A 21,967-nucleotide genomic window follows, 5' to 3' on the forward strand; every position below is an offset into this window, starting at 1 on the left:
TTTACAAAATACAGTCTTTGTGTTTACTACTTCCACTGTGGTCTCCAGAGGTTGTCTCACATCATCCACTCTACACTGGACATTACACTCTGTAGAATCTGCAGCAGTAACAGCAGGCAATAGAGCCATTTCTCTGGCAGGCTTCTCAGTGTGCTTTGGTCCCACCAGGAGCACAGAGCAGAGGTTAAGAAATCAGCTAACCATGTAGAGAGGTACCCATGACTAATGCTGCTGCCGGCAGCCTGCCCTCTACTATATTACTCCCTCCAGAGACAGCTTAGACGAATCCCTGCACAGATTACGCCAGAATCTCCACACACAATCCTCCCTCAAGTCATATCCAGACATCTCATTAAGATAAATTAATAATCATATATTTCTTATTGTTTAGTTGTTCTTATTCAGTGCCATAGCCTCACAAAGGGTTTATTTTTCTGTGAACAAATGTGTGCAGTGTGATTATCTGTCATCTTCTGATGTGTCGTTTCAATCTGTTGTTGTGGCTGTTATATCTATGACGAATGACAAATCAACGAAGACTGAGTTTTCTAAACGCAAAGCCTAAATAAGGTGGAGCGTGTCAAATCAATTTAAGGATAAGTGAATTATCTTTGCACTCCAACTTCCAACCAGTCTTTGCAGTTTTGGTTCGATCACCTGTATCTTTCAGTTCTCCAAGAGTTAACTGCAGTTGTGAAAAAGGCACAGGCTCGATTTCGCCCTGATCTGCCATGTCTGATCTGCTCTGTGTTGATAAGGGGGGAAGAAAAAATAACTCCTAAAACCCACTTCATGCAGCTTTTTGTTTAAGTCATATGTGAGGAAGTTATTAGAGTTATACAATACAACCTTTAGATGCTGTGATACAACTGGTAATTGGTTTTACTATTTGTCTGAACCTATCTTGTCTACATATTTCTGTAATGTGTTACATTCCTAGCTACATAGGATCTATTTCAGCCCAAACAAACCAGAAAACATTGTTCAACAGTTCAGACGTAATGATTAAAACCCCAGAAACCAAAATTATGTGCAGTCCAAAAGGGGCTGAATGTCAAAACAAATCCACACTGAAGTGTCTTTGCAGAGCTCTTTAAGCACAATTGTTTTGGTTCAAGGGCCTGCAGATGCAAATTTGATGGGTTTTTTTCTGTTCCCCTGTCATCGCAGGCATCAATTTCCAGCAAACAAATTGAATTAGTTAATGAACTACTCAGTTTTTAAATGAACTGCTTGAAAATAATTGACATAATTGACAACTACTTTGAGAATTTGTTTTTAATTGTTTTAGTCTTATTTCCCAAAGTGAATTCTAAAATTTCACAGGTTACAGATTTTCTAATGTGAAAACATAGTGCTTTTTTTCCCCTCATATCTGGGCATAAACTTTTTATGTTTATATATAATTTTCTTTTTTTTTTTTTTTATTCAAGTAGCTATTCAAAACACTGCCACTTCCAATATCTTGGCAGACAAAATGAAATATGTTTTGTTATTTTCAGTAGTGTATAATGGTAGCTCTAAAACCCACTGTAGATTTAAGTTCTGGTACCAAACTGAGCACACAGTTGGCAAAGACTTGATAAATATGGCAGAGCATCAGATCAAGAAACAAGACATTTCCCACAGAGCTAAAAAGAGAATGAATATCAGATCTTTTTTGGTGAATACAAACAAATGGATGTTTCTGTTAACAGGAAGTACTCATAGTTACTAATTTGTCAGGAAATATAATGACAGGTTATTGTTAACTGACCTATGTTGGCACTAAGACTCTTTTTAGATGTCAAAACAACTGAAAATCATTTTCTTAAGCCAGATATGAACTGTAAAACCATTTTTCCTTGGTATAATCCTTTCTCCTTTCCCTTTTAGCTGCTAAAAATTTTAGTGGAAGAGGTGGCGGCCAAAATGAATCATGATTTTAATTTCAGAGAAGTAAATTTACCTTGAGTGATAATATATTTGAGCTGCTTTTTACAAAGTCAATAGCAAAAGTAAGAAACAACGTTTTGTAACACACAGACAAAAAGTCCTTAGAGTGCTCTGAATATTGACACGTGTAATGTTTTCATTAAATACTAAGGTTTGACAAATTATATTTCAGAGTTTTTTTTCCTACTTTAAAAACTGTCATGGTTGTCCGTCTTTTACCAGAGTCTCTGTTTCAGTCTCGAGGGTGGGCAGACACAAACACACTCTCATAGTTAATAGGGTAATGATCGCCACTCTCAAGCATAGTTTAATGGGCCGGCAAACAACAAACATTACACCAAATACCATAAACACATCAGTGGCAAAGTGATGGATCTTATAAGACAATCAAAAATCAAATCTTCATATATCTCCACAGATGTGTTCAACATCACGCCAATGAGCCATAATGAAAGACTCAGACAGTGATTTATTTTCCATGTTACTATTTTTTGCCATCAAACAGCCCATAATTCCGTACCATCAAGTCAAACATTTGCCAGACAGAGTTTAATCTTCTGACATGGCGTGATAACAAACAAACTTGAAATGGGCTGTTTAACGGCGAGACACTGGATTAACCTCTGTCCAAGAATCTATCCCCGTATCTTTCTCTGTCCTTTAATGGATGGAAAATATTTCAGAAAACCGATAAATGGGGGTTTGATCCTGCGTACCCTCACTCTGCCACCTTTGCCTGTCTGATCTCATCTGTCTGATCTTTCCACACTGTACTCCATTTCCTTCTTTTCTGTTCCTCATCCTGAAATTGCATCTTTCTTCGTCATCTGCTGTCATCATACTTTCATCCAATTCCCTGGATATCCCTCTTTTATCTACACTGATCCTTCTTTGTTGCTCCCAGTTCCTCTGTCATCTGTAATTCATAATAAAACTGTTGTTTAGCCGACTTCTGGTCAGCTTCTCTGAATAGCCAATATGCAGCTCCTTTTTAAAAGAATTACTACCATATATAACTGATCATTTATGCTGTGAAAAATCTAATACCATACTGTGCACCATAACACGACAACTTGACAAAAGCATGTCTTAATTCTTCACTGTAATAAGTATTAATTATACTGGAACTTATTACGTGTAGGTGGTACTACTTTTTTTTAAGCTGCTATTTTCAAGGCCAATAGTCAAGCTCAACCTTTATGTCAACATAATACTTATATTTTAAGTCTTCAGAACAGTGGAGTTTCAGCATGAGCAGTGTCATGGCCAAGCAAGGGTCAGCTAGTAAACATGATGTGATTTATGATTAAAAAACATCAAACTTAAAGTGTAAGTAAACTCCTGGCAACAGTATTTCCAGTGGAATTGATCTGTTGGTGTGGTGGTGTACACGTGCACGTGCATTTTGGTCAGTCAGTTGGTTGTGTGTTTGTGTGTGTGTGTGTGTGTGTGTGTGTCTGTGTGATGTGTGTGTGTTGGGGGGGGGGTCCGTCCTACTTATAATACTATGGGGGTACAGAGTGTTGCAGACCGTGCTGCCCGAGGAAGTGGAAATGAAACTTCACGCTCTTTTATCTTTTCCCTACCTCCTGAAGCTTCGCAAACTTTCATATGAGGGGCCAGGATGTTTGTCCTGGCCTGTTATATGTTATACATATGTATAAAAAGTGTAATGCGACAGTGATGATTTTTTGTATGAAATGTATGGTGTGGCGGCAAGGGTTTAGCCTAACCTTACCAGCACCTTACCACCTTAAAGCAGAAGATAGTTGGGACTAAGGATGAAAGATTCCAATCTGACCAGGTCAACAGCTGATGCAAATACAACGGCGAATGTAAATGGACTGAACTTATATAGCACATTTTCTACACCTTCATGGTGCCCAGAGCGCTTTACAATTCCTTACATTCACATACACACTCATACACCAGTGCGCACCCTACTGGGAGCAATTTAGGGTTCAGTGTCTTGCCCAAGGGCACTTCGACACATGGACAGTCGGAGCCAGGAATCGAACCGCCGACCCTTCAGTCATTGGACGACCCACTCTACCAACTGAGCCACAGCCGCCCATGTGTGGCTAATTCACTGAAGCTTCAATAATGCACATCACTGTGAGCCAATGGGATCAGCTCCATGTTGTAATGTTGACAACAGCTGATCTTTTGGTTCAGCAGATTTCTTGCCTGTGAAGACATAGATTAATGACATGTTTGGTGAGTTTGGTTGTTTTTACAATATAGAGGTAAAGTGACATGGTTTTCATACCAGTCAGACAACTTCTGTCATGATCTTTAAAGGAGTGACATTTGCTCTTTTTAAATGGAATTATGCATTTTCAAACATTTCCCTGTGGTCTACATAAACTGTAAATGCTCTGCTTGGGTCTGAATTCTTCATTAAATCAACTCCACAGGTCCATCTTCAACCCTATTTCTGAGTAATGACACCAGAAAGGTTGTTTTCAGCGCTGGCCCTTTAAATGCAAATGAGCCACTTCATGCACCACCTCCTCCAGGTTGTTGGCTGTGCTGTGCTGCTCTGTCCCGTTCAGCCGCTTGTGTTCGTTAATACAGCCATCAACTGAACATTTTAGCTAATCGGCTTGAAGTTTGGACATATTTTCAGTATGGACTACAACCGCTGCTGCTGACAAATAATTATGCCGTACTCAGAGAAATGTTTATTGGAAGTCTAGACCTTAGATGTGCAAATGTTGTGACGTAACTAGTTATAGACGTAACAAATTACGAAGGAATTAAAACAGGTTGTAGAAATCCACTCGATTTTTGCCAAAATTAATATAAAGATAGCTTTGCAGCACCTGGAGGGTTCAAATTCAAACTTTATGAACTATTAGGGTCCAAATACACAAATAAATGTCCAAAAGACTAATAAAAGTGGGTTTAGCAAAATATGACAACCTTTAATATAGCTACTACTTATGGAAGAGAACATTATGATGCCGCCTGATAAGATATAACATGAACAGAGTTTGCGACAACAAAGGCCCATTGACAGCAGGTCTACTGTCTGTAAGCAACCTTTGAAACAAAAATTAAAAAGAAGCTAAACTCTCTAAACATACCACCAGTCTTTACTGTAATAATTGCTCTGCGTTGCTGAACCACAGGACTAACTGTTGTACACATTAGAACAACACTCAGTGACATCAGTTACCACCGGTTAACACGTGACCAAAGTTTAATAAGCTAGCTAGCCTCAGGTTAGCCGTTATGCTTTCCTCAAACAACTACGTTTGGCATCTTCCCTCTCCAGTTAGATCCTCTTCCATACGATAGGGTGTTTTATTTAATTTACAGGACTGTGGGGCCTTGGCAGAGGACTATGCTCTGCAGTGCAGTTCCAGTTAATGTGTTATTAAATGATAACTGCTAAAAAGAGGCGCTCAAACAGAGTGTTGCCAAACATGTTACAATTGCTGCTACGATCCTTTTTGCCATTTGCTTTCACACTTGCCTTTCAGATTCACCGCAGACTGTTTTATGTGTAGAGCCCAGTTGTTCAGTCACTCCACCGTTTCCTGGTCTATAATTTGCTGTTGCTCCTGAGAGCTCGCTCGCAACTCTGGGCTATCTGTTATGTGCTACCAGCCAGTATACATGCTAAAATGATAAATAACACATCATCAATGAGTTCTGCAGAATATTGCTTTTCTACTCTCTGAGGCCTCTCCTTACATCTGTGCTATTTCTCTTATATCCTCCTGCAGGCTGCTGAATAATGTTTGAAATTATTATGTTGAAGACACACAAACAGAAATTAGGATGGATGATAGCGCAGAGCTCTCTAGCATGAGGGCATAAAGCTACATCAGGCAAGGTTTATATTTAAGAATACATCCATTTTATTCGGCTGAACCATAAACTAGGGCAAGAGAGATGAGAGACGAGCATCTCACGCCTCCTAATTGAGATGTCATAGATTCACCCTGTTTACCTAAATGAAACTCTGCTGTTGAGGATGTACTGCAGAAGGGTGGAAAATCTTTTTGGCACACAGGAAGTGATGAATCAAAAAATAATAAGAAGTGAAAATTAAAAAATTTCCTGTGTGAGGATGGGGTAGCTTTCTGTCATTTGCAAACAGGAAGTAAAATTACTACACCTACACCGCTTCAACACCTTCAGCTCTTTAACACAAAGAGGGAATGTATGCCAGAGCACCATACATGTTCACGGACAAGAGATTACAGTGCAACTACAGTTCAGAGTGATCAGAAATCTATAAGGGATATTTTCAGCAATATAATGCAGTGATAAAAAGGCATTCAGGTGTCTCCAGTTTGTCTTAAATGTAGGACAGAAATTGGTGATCTTACTCACTGTCTCTGGTCCTGTGTTAAAATATAAAAATATTAGAATGACGTATTATTTGAAATACAAAAAGTTCTCAAAATGGAGCTTAAACTCAACCCAGTTTCTCTACTTCTGGGCCTTCCTAGTGTCCGTGTACCTGATGTATATCACAAAAAACTGTATAATGTCATGGCTTTTTGTGCTAGGAAAAATACTCTACAGCACTGGATTTCAGATAAAACCCTGTCAGTTGCGGGGTGGCATAGGATACTAATGGAATTCATCCCCCTGGACTTTCTGACCTGTCTCATGCACCACAAGACCAGTGCCTTTGAAAGAATATGGAAACCATTCCTTGACTACATTAATGTGAACATATCTGCTTCATGACAATGACAAAAGCATTTGTATAAAAATTATGTCCTTTTTTTCTACCCAGCTTCCATTGTATTTAATACTGTACTCTACCTTTCATACGTATAGCCTAGAAGGTATTTGTATGTGCATATGTATATGTGTGTGTGCATTTATAAGTGTGTAAATGCATACAGGGTGGGGAAGCAAAATTTACAATATTTTGAGGCAGGGATTGAAAGACAGTGTGTATGACCAATTAGTTTATTGAAAGTCATGAGAATTTATTTGCCACAAGAAAATTTACATCATAGAAAATGTTTTTATTCTATGTGTCCTCCTTCTTTCTCAATAACTGCCTTCACACGCTTCCTGAAACTTGCACAAGTGTTCCTCAAATATTCGGGTGACAACTTCTCCCATTCTTCTTTAATAGTATCTTCCAGACTTTCTCGTAATAGTTTTGCTCATAGTCATTCTCTTCTTTCCATTATAAACAGTCTTTATGGACACTCCAACTATTTTTGAAATCTCCTTTGGTGTGACGAGTGCATTCAGCAAATCACACACTCTTTGACGTTTGCTTTCCTGATTACTCATATGGGCAAAAGTTTCTGAAAAGGTATGGATAATAGTGTTAGGTATGAGTATGACATCAGTATATGTTTGGTTTCAAAACAATTGACGTAGTGCCTGCTGAGAAAAAAAACAACTAAATGTTCATTGTAAATTTTGCTTCCCCACTCTGTGTGTGTGTGTGTGTGTGTGTGTGTGTGTATATATATATATATATATATATATATATATATATATATATATATATATATACATATATATACATATATACATATATACATATATACATATATATATAAAATTTTGTTTATTTATTTTCTGACCACTCTCAGGCTGTGTTTTGTTTCATTATTTTGTTTTATGTGTGTGTGTTTAAAAAAGAAAAAAAAAAACAATAAACACATTTATTTAAAAAAAAAAAAAAAAAGGCATTCCGTGAACTACCGGCTTGGAAAATCCATTTAATGCAATGCCTGATGTGATGAAAAGCCAGTATTTAATATGAATGTGTCTTGAAAAGTCCAGAAAACCATCAAAATGTTTGCAAAAGATAATGTGTTTGCATTAATGAGACGTCACTCCCATGCAGATGTTTTCACGATTCAAACTAATCAAACACCTGCTCAGGTTGACAGTAGGTTGAGCTATGGTGAGAATTAACAAAAAGAATGATAAGGAGATAGACTGCCATCAGACTCCATGACTCCATTTTCATTTTTGACAGATAGGATGGTCATTCTGTCAGATTAGGTGACTGTGTGCTCTACATCACAGTTGTTTTGGGACCAACAGATTAAATGATCACTCCAATCAATGAGTGTGTTTACATACATATTATTGGTCCACTATTACTCCAAATAACACTATATACTAAATGTACTGGATATATATTCTAAAGATGTCATTATACAACGTAATTCTGAATTAAGCAGCATTTTCCAATTCAGACCAATGGGATATGACAGTATTATTTATGGTTTTTGTATGGATTCTTCAGACACGTCTACAGCACATTCAGAAAATGTGTGTTTTACTGCCCCTGTTTATGCATAACTGGAGTAAAGACAAAGATCCTCTCTGGTAAAGAAGGATAAATCCACAAGAAAAGTCCACATTTCTGGATGGAAGGAAACACACCTACTGTTAAACATAATGACAGGGGATATCAGCAGGTTTATGGATGCAACTAAATATCAAAAAAACACCATTTTCCAGAAGATGAAGCAAAAGAACATAAGAGCCCGAGTTTACACAGGGAATCATTTGCTATCAGTGGAAAACTTTGGAGAAAAAAAATATTTTTAATACATGTAAACCAGAATATTAGAGGAATATAAATATTTCTTTGCCGTGTGAACAGGTCATTAGGGATTTTGTTATTTTTCAGAAATTACAAAATTGAATATTTTGTGACATAATTAAAGAGGTATTATGCAAACAACTGTAAACAGTATGTAAAAGTAGCTATTGATGTCTATAGTTGTTATTGTGAAAGAGAACCAGTGCTGACAGTGTTTTTATTTATTTATATATATATTTTATGTATTTATTATATTTATCTATTTTATTTAACCTTAATTTAACCGAGTTGGTCCCATTGAGATAGGGGATCTCTATTTCAAGGGGAAACCTGGCCAAGATGGCAGCAATATAGTCACATCATTACACTCTACAATAAAGGTATTTGCAAACACACACACACACACACACACACAAAACAATCATCAAAACATTTACAGACCAACAGCGTTGATTCCAAGGATTTCACTGAAGCGAGTGTGTGAAGTGATTAAACCATGGTCCCGGCTCAGACTGTGCCCTCCATGATGCTTTGATACTGGTTGTTTTGTGGTGAGAAAACCCAAAAATAAAGTATTTTAGGTCACATGAAAAAAAAGTGTTGACTGTCAGTCCTTCAAAGAAAACTAGAGATAAAACTAACCATGTCTTGTCCATGTTTACAGCTATGCACCATGTTTATCTGTTATCCTATTGGTGGATATAATAGAAGTGTCACAACCTGTTTTGGAACATTTAGACATGCTAGATTTTCTGTCGGAATTATCCACTATGTCACTACATGACATAGAATGACTGATTCTCCGTATGTGTTTCCCAGCTGGATCAGGTTCACATTATGTTGTCAGACCATGACTTTACAAAGTTTTTTTATCAAATGGTACTACCAGTCTGAACACTTATTTATTTATTTATGTATTTAAAATATATATATTTAGTTGTTGTGTACCTCTTTTTGGTTTGTTTTTTTCTGTCATAGGACAGCCATACACACCCAAACCAATGCTGTAGTCCATTGTGGGAGAGTTTGAGGCTTTTCGGGGTGTTTAACAGATGGGGTCTAATTGCTGGTAACTGGACCTTTGTACTCATGTATCTGCATATTTCTGTGAATGGCATCGGTGATAGCTTAGGTGTTTGCAGTCATTATGGGCACAGTTTATCACCAGAGATTACAATATCCTTTTCTATTTCATGGAAGACTTTATGTGGCCACACCACCACCATATCTTATTCACCACTGTCATCAAAACATTAACATGTGTCTGTTTGTATAAATCAGATATTGATTTCTTTCTAAAGATGTAAATCATCCTTTTTGAAACATCTCATTGATAAGAAGTATCCTGGTTTGATGATGTGTACTGACATTTCTTTCATTTTGATTGTCATAACTATAGAAGTGAGGGAATATATTTCCATACATTTGGTGAACTAATCATTCATTGTCGTGTGTGTGTGTGTGTGTGTTTTAATTATACGCCAACTACTTAGACTGCAGCAAAGTATGAAAAGTTGTGTTTTCCGCTTTTTCACATATACGGAGACTGCATTAAAAAAGTGAAAAAAGAGGTGAAAGAGAATTAATTAGTTTCTAGCAGCCTGACGTATGTGTCACACCACCTTTTTCTTTCAGCTGGTGCATTGCATCCATTCTGTGTCTCAGATTGGGACTGCTGGTCCTAAAAGAAAGAACTGCAGACAATATTGTAAGAGCAGCTCCAGCTCTCTGTCTCCAGGCCCAGATCTCTCCACCCACAACCAATTTCTTTCCTCTCTGCTCATTAGTCATCTCCACCCTCTCCTTCAACACCTTCTCAAGTGTTCTCTGTGGATTTGCTGGGTTATCACAGATTCATTGGAAACACCACTGTGTGAAACCTGGACGCTGTTGTCAATCAACAGTTCTTTAATTAACTTTAAGGCTGTTGAATCACCGATGAGAGATCTCACATCATACAGAATATTATCATGACCAACAGTCATCCTATTTTTGTTTACAGTTGACTGACATCAATAATAACAATGAGATTAACCCTTTTTATATGATATATATTATCTGGGTCATCACTGTTTCTTCCATGTCTGTGATAACATACAACTTAGTCCTCTCTGCCCAAACAAACTTTGTTACATTCCTATTGTGTTGAATAAAAAGGTATTAAGTAGAACTACACACTCAATCTGAACTAGGAAGTGTAAGTTCATTTTCACCTAGTTTGTGCTTTGACCACATCTGAACAACAGCTGTATTAGAGGTACAATTAAAACAATAACTTTTACCAAAAAAAGCTGTTTCATAATGCAATGAGAAAAAAAAAAAAAAAATTTGTCTTTCTTTCTGTTTATTGCTGTTATGATTTGGGTTAATACTGTGAAATATGCGATAGTGCTGAAAGTGTATATAATTTTCAGCTTTTTTGTTTCATTTTCCTTGAAGTAACCAAAAAGATTAAAACAAAGATATTTATTCTTGGCCACACTAGTAATGCACCTTAATGCTCGATGCTGACTGCTATAACACAGAAAAACTAAGGCAAAAAACTGTTGTGAGCCACTACTGAAAAAATGGCAAGATGGCAGACGTGAAGAAGAGGACAAACAGCTCTTTCTTAGGTAATGAAAATGTAACAGTTCTTTCATTCAGGTAATTATGCACAAATGAAAACATATTAAGGAATGTTACATTAAATTTCTGCAATTAGAACGGCCTAAATCCCCCTAAATTTTATGTGCTGAAAAGTTAGGTGTTTTTTTTTTTTTTATAAACCTAAGTCTGTTTAACAGTCAATAAACAGGAAACTTCCATTTTTGTATGTGTGCTGTGTGCAAGTTGTTCTAATCTTACATTTTGACAACAAAGGTTTTGGATTTGTGACTGGATTGATCAAGCATTTCTTCTTTTTTTAATTTACTTTATTGCTCCCATTGGAAAACTTGAACTTTGCATCTGACCCCTCCTCATTCAGTCAGAGGGGTGGGCTGCCACTGAAGGTGGCCGTGGACTCCAGTACTAAACGGAAACTTGATCAAGGCCAGGAGAATTCACAGAGCACATGCACGAAACTGCAGGAGCCAGAGGAAACTTGCACAGACTCAAACCTGGAACCCTCTAGCTGTGCAGTGACTGAAGCCGTTTTCAGGCCGACAGAGTACCGTGCCAGTTCCTACACCTAATCTCGAACCAGCCGATGTGTTCACACCAAAAATTAGAGCATTTGGGAACCTAAAATATAGTTCCTGACAGGCACCAAGTAGAACTTGTTTTTTTCTAAAAGCGAACTGTGACGACACGAGCGTACGTCACCGGGTCAATATGGGTCAGAAGCAGAAAAATAAACAAACCAAGAAAACGTGAGCATGGAAAATGGCCGAGAAGCCGAGGTGTAATGTTCGATGTCACATTAAATAAAAACATCTTTTGAGAGTTCTGTGTCATCTTCATTGCCACTCATACATTCAATTGCAGACCTGCGCGTTTTCTCCTACAACCTGTCCCATCATGCATCAGTCCTACTACATCTACGGTAAGTGTTGAGGGAAAAAACAGTAGCAACACGACATCTCCCTTTTTTTTTTGGTGGCAAAGCAACGCCCTCTGTCGATGACCTGTCATAGTCTCACATAACGGTATGAACACGGGCCAAGCACTTCGGTTCCCAGTGTAACTGGTGTGGGATCCCACTTTGACACCGGGCTGGCCAGTCTGAAAACAGCTTGAGAAGCCCAGTTCTGACCTTCAGGAAGCACCACAAAGTGTATTCAGTTCATCAGAGTTGTTAAAATGTAGTTCTGACATATTTAGGTCCATGCAAGTTTCAGAGAAAGTTAAAATTCAGCTAAAGTGTTGCTTAAAGTTTTCCTGTGGGAGAGAGATACCCAAGGTCACTGCACTGTAGTGTTTACACTTTTAGTTTTAGTTCAGTTTAGTTTGTACCCTTCCAGTATTAAATAAAAATAACTATTTTAAATTAAATCTGTAATTATAAATCTGACATGGAGGTATAATTACTGTATATTTTATTTGATGCTGCTCCCTCTATATAACTATAGTGCGGATAAATTGAAGAAATGGTATGACTTCAAATAGCCTTAGTTATAGTTGATGTATTTCTTACTATGGTCAAAAACTTTGTAACTCCTGAATGTATAATCCCACTCCTAAATCCAACTTCTGTTTCCATCCCCCTTGCTTGAACAGATCCCTCACCTTGAATGAAGAAAACTTGTGAATTATTTCAATTTCACCTGTTTCTTCATTCTGGATTCTATTAAAACTTTTAAGCTGAAAAGCTAACAAATCCTCTCTGCCTTGTTAAATATTCATGCATGAGTGTGAGAAAGAAGAAAGGGAGTGGGGAAAAAAACTCCTTTGCTCTCTGTCATATTGAAAGAAAACATAGTTGGATGTCAAAACAGGAAGAGCACATTTTTATCAGAATTATATAAAATCATGTGCAGTTTAATTAGCCGATGCACTGCCAAGCACCAGCAGAAACCAGAAACTTCCTCAGAGAAATTAAGATGATTTCTTTGTAATCAAAATTGCTACTGTTGGGAAAAAAAATGAAGTATCACCCTCACAGCCTGAGACATACTGTACCCATCTCCACGCAGATTGCTGCAGTGCCAGAATCACTTGTTTGATGTCTTGAGACTCATGACTCAAGGCTGTATCCAAGATAAAGCCATTTACCTGTGCCCTTGAAAATCTGCTCACTAAAATACTCAGGAAATGGTTTGAAATGTTTTTCTCTTTTCCACAGTATTTATTAATTTAGTCTATGATTAATATTGTCCACATAAATTTATTTTTCCCCACAAACCTGATCTCAGGGTTATATCATGTCCAAGGTTTTGGTGGGGAATGTAACTCACTTAGATGGATTTATGAGTGGCGGTTGGCTCATGTTTGAACACCACTGGGACAAAACATATTGAGGAGATCATTTGCTTCGCTTTTTGCCAAATGGTTTCATTTCATATTCAGCAACTTTCATATCGTTTTCTCAAGTTTCAGTCAATATTCTCAGATTTTTCTGATATACTGTATTACTCAGGTTTCCAGATAATATCCTCATGAATTATTTATTTAATGGCAGTCCTTACAGCAATGCAAAGGGTGTAAGACCAGCATATCCTCACATGTGCAAAATATTCATTAAAAAATTTAACTGCAACCAAAAATTTCTTCTTTTGTATGATTTGACTATATGGCTTAAGTTTGCTTGGGGAGCTAGCACCATTAGAAGCAAGTTACTAATGTTGAAAGAGCCTCTAATATCTTGAATTTTATTTTACACCAGTGGTTTGGTAGGGAACAAAAGATATAACATTACATTTTAGTTCTGGTTTGTGTTCACACTGGCTTATTACAGACGAACAATGGGGAGTAAACACAAAGACATACAAACTTATGGGTTACTCATTCATCAGACAAGTTTGGTGGCTGTCATCCAGCTTCAGCAAAAAAGAAGAAAATCATGCAATGACAGCAGATTCTATTCAGAAAGGAATAAAAGATCCCAACCATTATTAGCTGAGACTGCAGCTACACCTCATATGTCATAACAATCAATTGGAATAAAACAGGAGAAGAATATTTGCTTACTGTGAAACTAAAGGACACATTTACTTTGTGACATTTAGGTTTTACTCACTGTTTTTTTGTTTTTTTTACAGGATCTGCCTACACCGATATTTTAACTTTACATTTTCTGGCATATGTAGGAGAGTATTTGCATACTTTGTGTCAGTATGCATGCATGTTCCCATGGTTACGAGGGGGTCTTGCATCAATATGTATATTGTCAGTTTATAATTAGATAGATTTATTAGAAGTTTATCGTATTTAATGCATGTTATTTATAGGAGAGAGATCAAATATGTTCATGAATACAATATGATATCATACACACAGATGATAACTACCATTCACACAATGTAATGTCACTGTGTACAAATTTAGCTGCTGAGAGTTGTACTGTATAGGATGCTCTGAATGAGAGTCAAAACAGAAGGAGATGCAGAAACAACACCTGCACCAGCAGAACTGAGCCAGTGTACGCAAAACAGAGAATGCACGTAAGTCAGTCGCTGCTTGGCGACTGTTGCAGAACTTTCATGCTTTCACAGATTTACTGTGATCTCAAAACAAAATTCTACTTGTGCAAATCAACCTGAATTTTGACTGTTGGAGGAGAAACTAAATAAGGCACTGGGCTTCCTTCACTGTCAACAACCTCTCTGATTCTTGATTGATAGCCAGCGTTACACAATTATCGGACAAGGAACAAGGATCTGGATCACTGTGAATCACTCACTGATAGGGTCTGGGTTGTATGAGTTACTTAAGTCATTTGAGCCAAAATTGCCCAATCACACCCAAAAGAAAGAATCTGAATCAAAGGACTCACAATACAGTGGATCCGGTGAGTAACTGAATCTCTGGATCTCTGTGTGAGTACTGAATCTTCTTGGTGAGTGGTTCTTCTATCTATTTGTATTTAGAAGGAAGTTCAATATATGTCTATGGGAGCCAAGGCTTTTTGGAGCCAGCAACTAGTGGCCATAAGTGGCATTACACTTAAGATACTTACACACTGGCATCATTGTGGAGCCAAAGTTCTTGCCCCTTGGCTTACAGTGTTAAAATGAACATACTGTCATTGTAGTTTGTTGGTGTTTCTGTGTATGAACTGTGTAGCATCCAGTGTTTTGTGTTCACAGTAAATAATATTAATGAGTGGTACGTTAGTTTCCACTCTGAATTTACATTTCATTAAGAACTAATACTGAGCTTCATTAGGAATATGCTAATTTTAAAGTATCCCTGCTGTATTTTCCTTAAAAGCTTCCAAGCTGGCCTTACACTGGTTACTGACTAATTCACTGATTATTTATGGTACGGATTTCCACTCTGGTAGTTCAAGCCACTTACAAAATTCCAATGACTTGTTTACTTATCAGCTAACTGACAGCTCTTCAGTGAGTTTTGTCTCACATAGGCAGATGTTCATATCCATTATCATTCTGGAGTAGAGTTCAAAGACTCACAGTTGTCTTGGGCAGTGCTGAACATGGCACACAGATGCAGTGCCTTTGCAAAATAGCATGGAGAGAGACTGTTTTTTACCCATTTTAATGGGTAAATACCCACAAAAGAAAATGCCACATATAAAAGATGTGTCTCTGTCAAATCTTGCCATTTTCAGCATGCAGATCAGAGCTTATTCTTCCTTTGCATAGTGAGCGGGACTTCCAAACAGTAAAATGCAGATAACAAAAGGCAGAATAGTGCCAATCCTACCACTGAGTGAGTGAAATAGTCATTTTCACTCCAACACTAGCTTATAGTCCATCCTGAGAACCAAGATGCTCCCAGTTTGCCCATGAGCCTCACATCCTCAGGGTCCTCAGATTTCAACTACCACCAGAGGAGAAAATTCATCATGTAAGTCTATTTTTATGAAATAAACATAAAATGATTCTGAATTTCTATAGAATTACCAATTAAAACCACATATATTTGGGGGGAAAATCTTTTGATTTTAAAATATGTTACTTTACAAAAGTGGCTTCTTTCACAAATATTTATTTTGTAGATCAGAAGTTGAACCATTAATACTCTAAGTCAGACTAACATTCTCTTCTCACATGAACTCCTCTTTGACTTCCTCCTCTGGCTTCCTGTATTGATGACAGCTGTCAATCAATGTTCAAAATGGTGTTTGAAAATAGCAAATCATAAAATGCAGGTTCCTCTCTTGTTTTCATCAGCCAAATTATAAAATCAGGTTGATTTGCACAAGCAGGATTTAGCTTCAAAAGCAGAGTAAACCTGTGAGAACATGCATGTTCTGCAGCGCTCACCAAGCAGAGGCTGACTGATGCTTGGAGGCTGCCTTGTGCAAGTGAAGCTGAGTTGCACACATTACTGCTGTCATTCTCTCAGGCTTCTCTGTCCTAGCACCCTACAAAACCTGTTGATGTTGAATTTAGCTGAATGGTAGTTAATACCTGCATATGTGTTTGTGAGAATGATTTATCACTCTCACCGTACGACTTACATTCAATGCCACAGTTGTTTAGCTTCTGTATTTATGGCAAGATCATATATTTACCATCTCACAATGCTGCAATCTGCATTCCTTTCACACTAAAAATAAACTGCACCTTTTCCACTGTTCTACACCAGTTCATGTTCTCACCAAAGTTTGACTGAAAGCCCTGACAAATCCCGTGCATTGAAATATGCATCCATACCAAATTTCCACCAGAATCAATGTGAATCACTTCAAGCAGGTTAGGTGTAGAGGAACTCTAAAATTGTCTTTCCTGGCAAAATTGAGCTAGTTGATGTGGTGGACATTATTAATGCAACATTTTTCAGGGTTTTGTGTATTCATATCCCAAATATATCCATTAAGATTAATGTTGAAGTAGAGAAAGCAGCTACACAAAATAATACAGTAATTAACAATGAATCTACATTTACAAACATGACACTAGAAAATCCAAAGCAAGAGACAGTGCTTGACTTCCAGCACTGTCCACAGACTTCATATGTGTATGAAAAAATGTTAAGATATTCATGGCCAGTGCGATATAACAGTGCGATATAATTGTGTAATCAAATGTGACTATATATATATATAAAAAACACATACAAGGAAAACAAAATTTATAATAGAAGAGCTCACATCAGGAGGGCCTCACACAGCAGCCTTTTGTGTACAAACGTAATGAGCCAAAGAAAATTTAAGAAGCACTACTTTAAATGTTTTATAACATATCTTTTCCCTCTGCTAACCACCTTCCTCGTGACAAATCAGCTCCCCTCTCTAATCGCTTTTTCTCTGTACTAACAACTCCACACAAACACCCCACACTACATGCCCTTGAAGTCTGTTATCCCTCTGATCATGTGGCGTGTTACAGATGTCTGTGACAATGTGTGTTAGTTTGTTCATGTGTGTTTGTTAGACTGCAACTTTGTCTGGCTTAAATGTTGTTCTGTGTGTGGTCACCAAGCTAGTGTTTGTGTGTGTTGTGTGTGTGTGTGTGTGCGTGTGTGTAATGCAGGGGCTTTGCAAGCATTGCTGGCACTATAGAGACATCCTTAGTGGAATGGAGAACAAAGAAAGAGGCTCTTAATGAGCTCTGCCACTGCTGAGACCCAAACTAGGCCAGCCAGCGAGCCGTGTGTGTAAGTGTGTGTGTGTGTGTGTGTGTGTGTGCACGTTTGTGCTTATCGGCAGTGCTGACACACACAGAACACAGTGCAGGACCAGCAGTGGGACCCGTACCAACCAAAGCCGTTAGCCAGGTGTCTGGGGTGACTCAAAACGCAGCAGCTCCCCTCTGCAGTAAGAGAATGTTTCATTTGATGTGCTGTGGGCTCTCTGTTCCATAGTCCCTTACTCATTTGTTCGATTAAAATCCCCACTGCTCATTCCAGAAAACAGCACAAGTTGCTGTTAAAATAGGACTACAATCAACAACATATTCCTGCCTCTTCTACTTTACCCCTTTGCACATCCTACTCTTGAGTGCAACTTCAACAGGCACCACACAATAATCAATGGCATCCTTAATCCTGGCATATATGAAGTTCTGACATGAAAGTTGTTCTTTTCACTTGCCAGTATGCCAACTCAGAAAGAGAAATCAAGAGGCAACAGGAGGCTTAATTAACTCTCAACATGTTCATTCTTGGAGGCTTACCCTCAGTCAGACCCATGTGAATGCTCCAGTAGTTCTGGAGGCACTGCAGTTCTTTCTTCATGCCTCTCTTGCAGCGGCAGTCGTACAGTGGTGAGTCCTGCAGGACCTCCAGTGCCCCTTGGCATTCCTTAGAGGCTAGCATGGTGCTGCGCTCCTTGTCCCCGCCAGACAAGCATTGGCGCATGATCCGGTAACGTGAGCTACACTGACTGTTCTGGTTGCACAGTTCAGAGGCTCGGACACAATCCAGAGGTTCCCGCCATCCAGGGGGCGCCAGCTCCGAATCACAGACACACACATCTGGATGGGAAAAATAATGGAAAAACAAATGAGAAATAAGTGTTTTTATGAGGGGGCTTTTATGCCTGAGTAACAGTAACTAATTATTTTGTTTGCCAGGGCCCCTTCACACTACAGTGAGTGTTGAACCCTGGGATTTCCCTGGTAGAGGCTCATTCTTTCCTTCTGTATCTTAAAGACTCACTGTTGCTCCAGAAGCTACCATCATTGCCAGGCTTCTTTCAGCTTAAAGCCAAGACCAATTTAATGGACCCATATCAGAGCTTTCCTTACAAATGCAACAATAATGCTTTACCAACACTCAGTACTGTAGCCACTGTCAAAAAAAAAAAAAAGTTTCGCTCACATTTTAACTGAATATGAGCATTTATTTAGTCACTATTCATGATGTGCTTCTGGGTAAATGTCCAAACAATAATTCAGTCAAGTTCAGTTATGCTTATAGGATTTTTCAAGTGCAACTGCAAATATTTATTTCCTGTATTGTTTTGGACATGTTTTGGTTTTCAGAAACCTCGGCAGAGTTCACATTCCACATTTAAAAAGTGATAAATGCTCGATTTTCATTGAAATTGCTCTGAAGTTGTAGATTTAGAGTACTGAGACTTGACAGCCTTTAGGGCAAATGTAATGAATTAATGAATAAATTGACAACATATTTTTGCAACCTATTTCCTATTGGTAATATGCATGCTTTGAAACAGACTTTAGGCTTTTTAATATTTGAAAACAAAATGTCAAAATATTGTAATTGAACAGATAAAATAAATAAAACCTAAAAAAAAAATTATGGCCAATAACTGGGAAAAGTATCAGGGGAGATTGCTTTTGGGAACTGAGGCTTGTGACCTCAGCACTGCTAATGTGTTCTGTCTTTGCACATGATGACAAGGTTACATAACATTGGGAAACTGATCAGCTGGTGAAACTGGTCGTACATTGTCTTCTTCTTCCTGAAGGAATTTTGTCACATATGAGAAAATAACCCGAATGACATAATCCAAGTCAAATCCCAGCCAAATGTGAGATAACCATGATGATGTCAGCCCTCATCATTGCTGTCTCACATCTGACTTGAAGGTTGAAAGTTTGGAAAGACAAGCTTGTGGTAGATGGTGGTAGACATCTTAATCCAATATTAGTGGAGTTGTTGAATGCAGCATGTTATTCTGTCTAAATAAGCCCATAATATGGACTGAAATCCAGGGTTTATATGCTGTGCTGAATTGCTTTTGGCTGTTGAATATGTCCCCCTAGCTTTTTGGAAATGTCCTTGAGAATTCATCTTAAAGTAATTTCCATCACAAGACAGAAATGCAAAGAAGTACAAATAGAATAATGGTCTAATAAATGAATAGACTGAACTGAAATTAATTGAAATCAGATGCAGATGCAATTACAAATGTGGCCTCTGCCAGGCAGGTCAACAGCTTCCCTTACGTGGACAATAGCATAAAGGTGGAAACCAATTAACTAAGCGTCAGAGGGACAAGATAAGACTACTTTGCAGACTCCGATATGAGTGTTTACCTGTCTACTGCTGCGCTCTGACAGTCTTGTGACAAGGAGAGAGGGAACTACAGGATGAGGCTGAAGGATGAACCAGGCGCTCCCTCTGGAGACGACTGATTTCAGGACCAAGGACAGCACCACATCCCGGACCATGGCGCGCGCACATTTAGACTAAATGAGCGCGGAGGGATAACACTGATCATTTATAACAGGACAAATCACTGCTCATAAAGCACTGTACACTTCACAGCAGGACAGTGTGTGTGGGTGTAGGCTCTAGCCCAATTTAAAGAGCATTACTCAAGTGTTTTCGGAAGTAACCTCCATCTCTGAACTCCAGATGCTTCCCTAACACTCACCCCTTTTATTCCAGTCTGGCCCCTGTGCTCTGCTGAGGAGGACAGGGGCTCAATAGGGGACTTCGGCAAGGTGACAGTTTAATGATCCCCTGAGGGCCAAGCGGATTTCATGCAGACCCCTTTGCCCTCTTTTGGAATACGTCCCTGCGCTGGTGCGTTTGCGCAAGTGGGTGGATGTGCTGTAGCAATAAGGTGCAGGTTACTTACCTAACAAAAACACCAAAGTGATGATATTAATGAGGCTCATTTCGCGTCGAGCAGTAATCCCACAACTCCTGAGGATAGAAAGGGTTCGGGTTCCCGCGCTGTTTCACTCCGGTCTCTTTCCGTCTCTCACTCCTTTTCTCCGCTGTAAACCGGTAAACCAGAAGAGTGTAAAACTGCCACCGACATGCTGAAGCAGGTTCAAATCCCTAGAGACAGTCTTAGCAATAGTCTGGGTCCCCCTGGGAGAGAGTGGCCCCACTCAGACCAGCACCGAGGGACTAGTGCACCTAGAGTCCGTCAACAACCGCATATTCCGGGGAGTCATGTCGGAGTATCCAGGTTGTATCCGAAGAATATCGTCCATTAAAGGCAAAAATATGTTCCTTATTGTTTGTTTTGGCGGTTAACGAGCGTTTAACATTGAGGCGAACCCCTTGAATCGTCCTTCAGCGTTAACTCCAACTTTCCAGATTCCCCTGGCCGTGGCTGATGTAGTTTGGAACCAAAGCTGCCACAAACGGAGCACGTCAGACCGAGGCGCTTCCGTGGTTACTTAACGCACTTCTTTTATTCCTTTTTTTTCCCCCGTGTGTTCACATTAATGGTAATAACTCGAATAATATCCCTAAGCGGGCTACTTTAACAGATTTACTCCACGCAGAGGCAGCCTGGTGCGTAATGGCACGCGCGTTTCCCGAGGGCGCGAGACAGTAACAGCGCGCCGTCCACTCCAAAAGCCTCGTGCGTTCGCTCGTGTCTCCAGCGCGTGCGTCCACTGAGGAAAACCTCGAAAACGTCCCCCACTCCTCGTCCCTCTTCCCGCAATGAATGTGGACGACTCCTCAACAAACACGCGCAGACACTACAGCTGTTGTCAAGTCTCTCTCTCTCTCTCTCTCTCTCTCTCTCTCTCTCTCTCTCGGTCTCGCGCTTTGCTTTTCTCCAGGTGTCTAAAATGAAGTTCTAAGGCGCGTGCTCTCTCACCGCATGACCCGGGGTGCGGAGCGGAGGTGCACCACAAGCGGATAAGACCCCCTTCTAATTCATTCTATGGACTTACATGAACGTACACACGCTTATATGCAGGAACCCCAGAAATTTCACACAGCTTCCAGAGGTTACCATGTGTGCTCCTGAGGAAAAAGAAGCAGTTTAGTTTCATTTTAAAACCTCCCAACCAGAGTGAGCAGATTGGACTTGTTAGACCTATTTAGTCTAGGATTAATACACACATAAACTAAGATATGACTTCATTAATCCCTTGTTTGGGATACTGCAGTGTTTACAGCAGCAAAAATACACAAAACAAAGAGCAGAAAGACAGGCAGGGACATTTAAGAGTGAAACAGGGAATATAAAAGTAATATTCTATTTATATT

At 38.9% G+C, this 21,967-nt stretch overlaps 1 protein-coding gene across 1 annotated transcript in view; it reads right to left on the reverse strand.

The window, feature by feature from the left end:
- The window catches only part of gfra2b (GDNF family receptor alpha 2b), a 162,584-nt gene extending 141,147 nt beyond the window's left edge, over positions 1 to 21,437 (reverse strand). The window contains exons 1-2 of the mRNA XM_030150505.1: positions 20,589 to 21,437; positions 18,211 to 18,510 (exon numbers count right to left, since the gene is read on the reverse strand). Of these exons, the coding sequence (XP_030006365.1) occupies positions 18,211 to 18,510; positions 20,589 to 20,628 (340 nt within the window). The 5' untranslated portion in view covers positions 20,629 to 21,437. The remainder of the gene's footprint in view (positions 1 to 18,210; positions 18,511 to 20,588) is intronic.
- Between the last annotated feature and the right edge of the window lie 530 nt (positions 21,438 to 21,967).

This window comes from Sphaeramia orbicularis, chromosome 12 (genome assembly GCF_902148855.1).
Source record: "Sphaeramia orbicularis chromosome 12, fSphaOr1.1, whole genome shotgun sequence".
NCBI classification, from domain to species: domain Eukaryota; kingdom Metazoa; phylum Chordata; class Actinopteri; order Kurtiformes; family Apogonidae; genus Sphaeramia; species Sphaeramia orbicularis.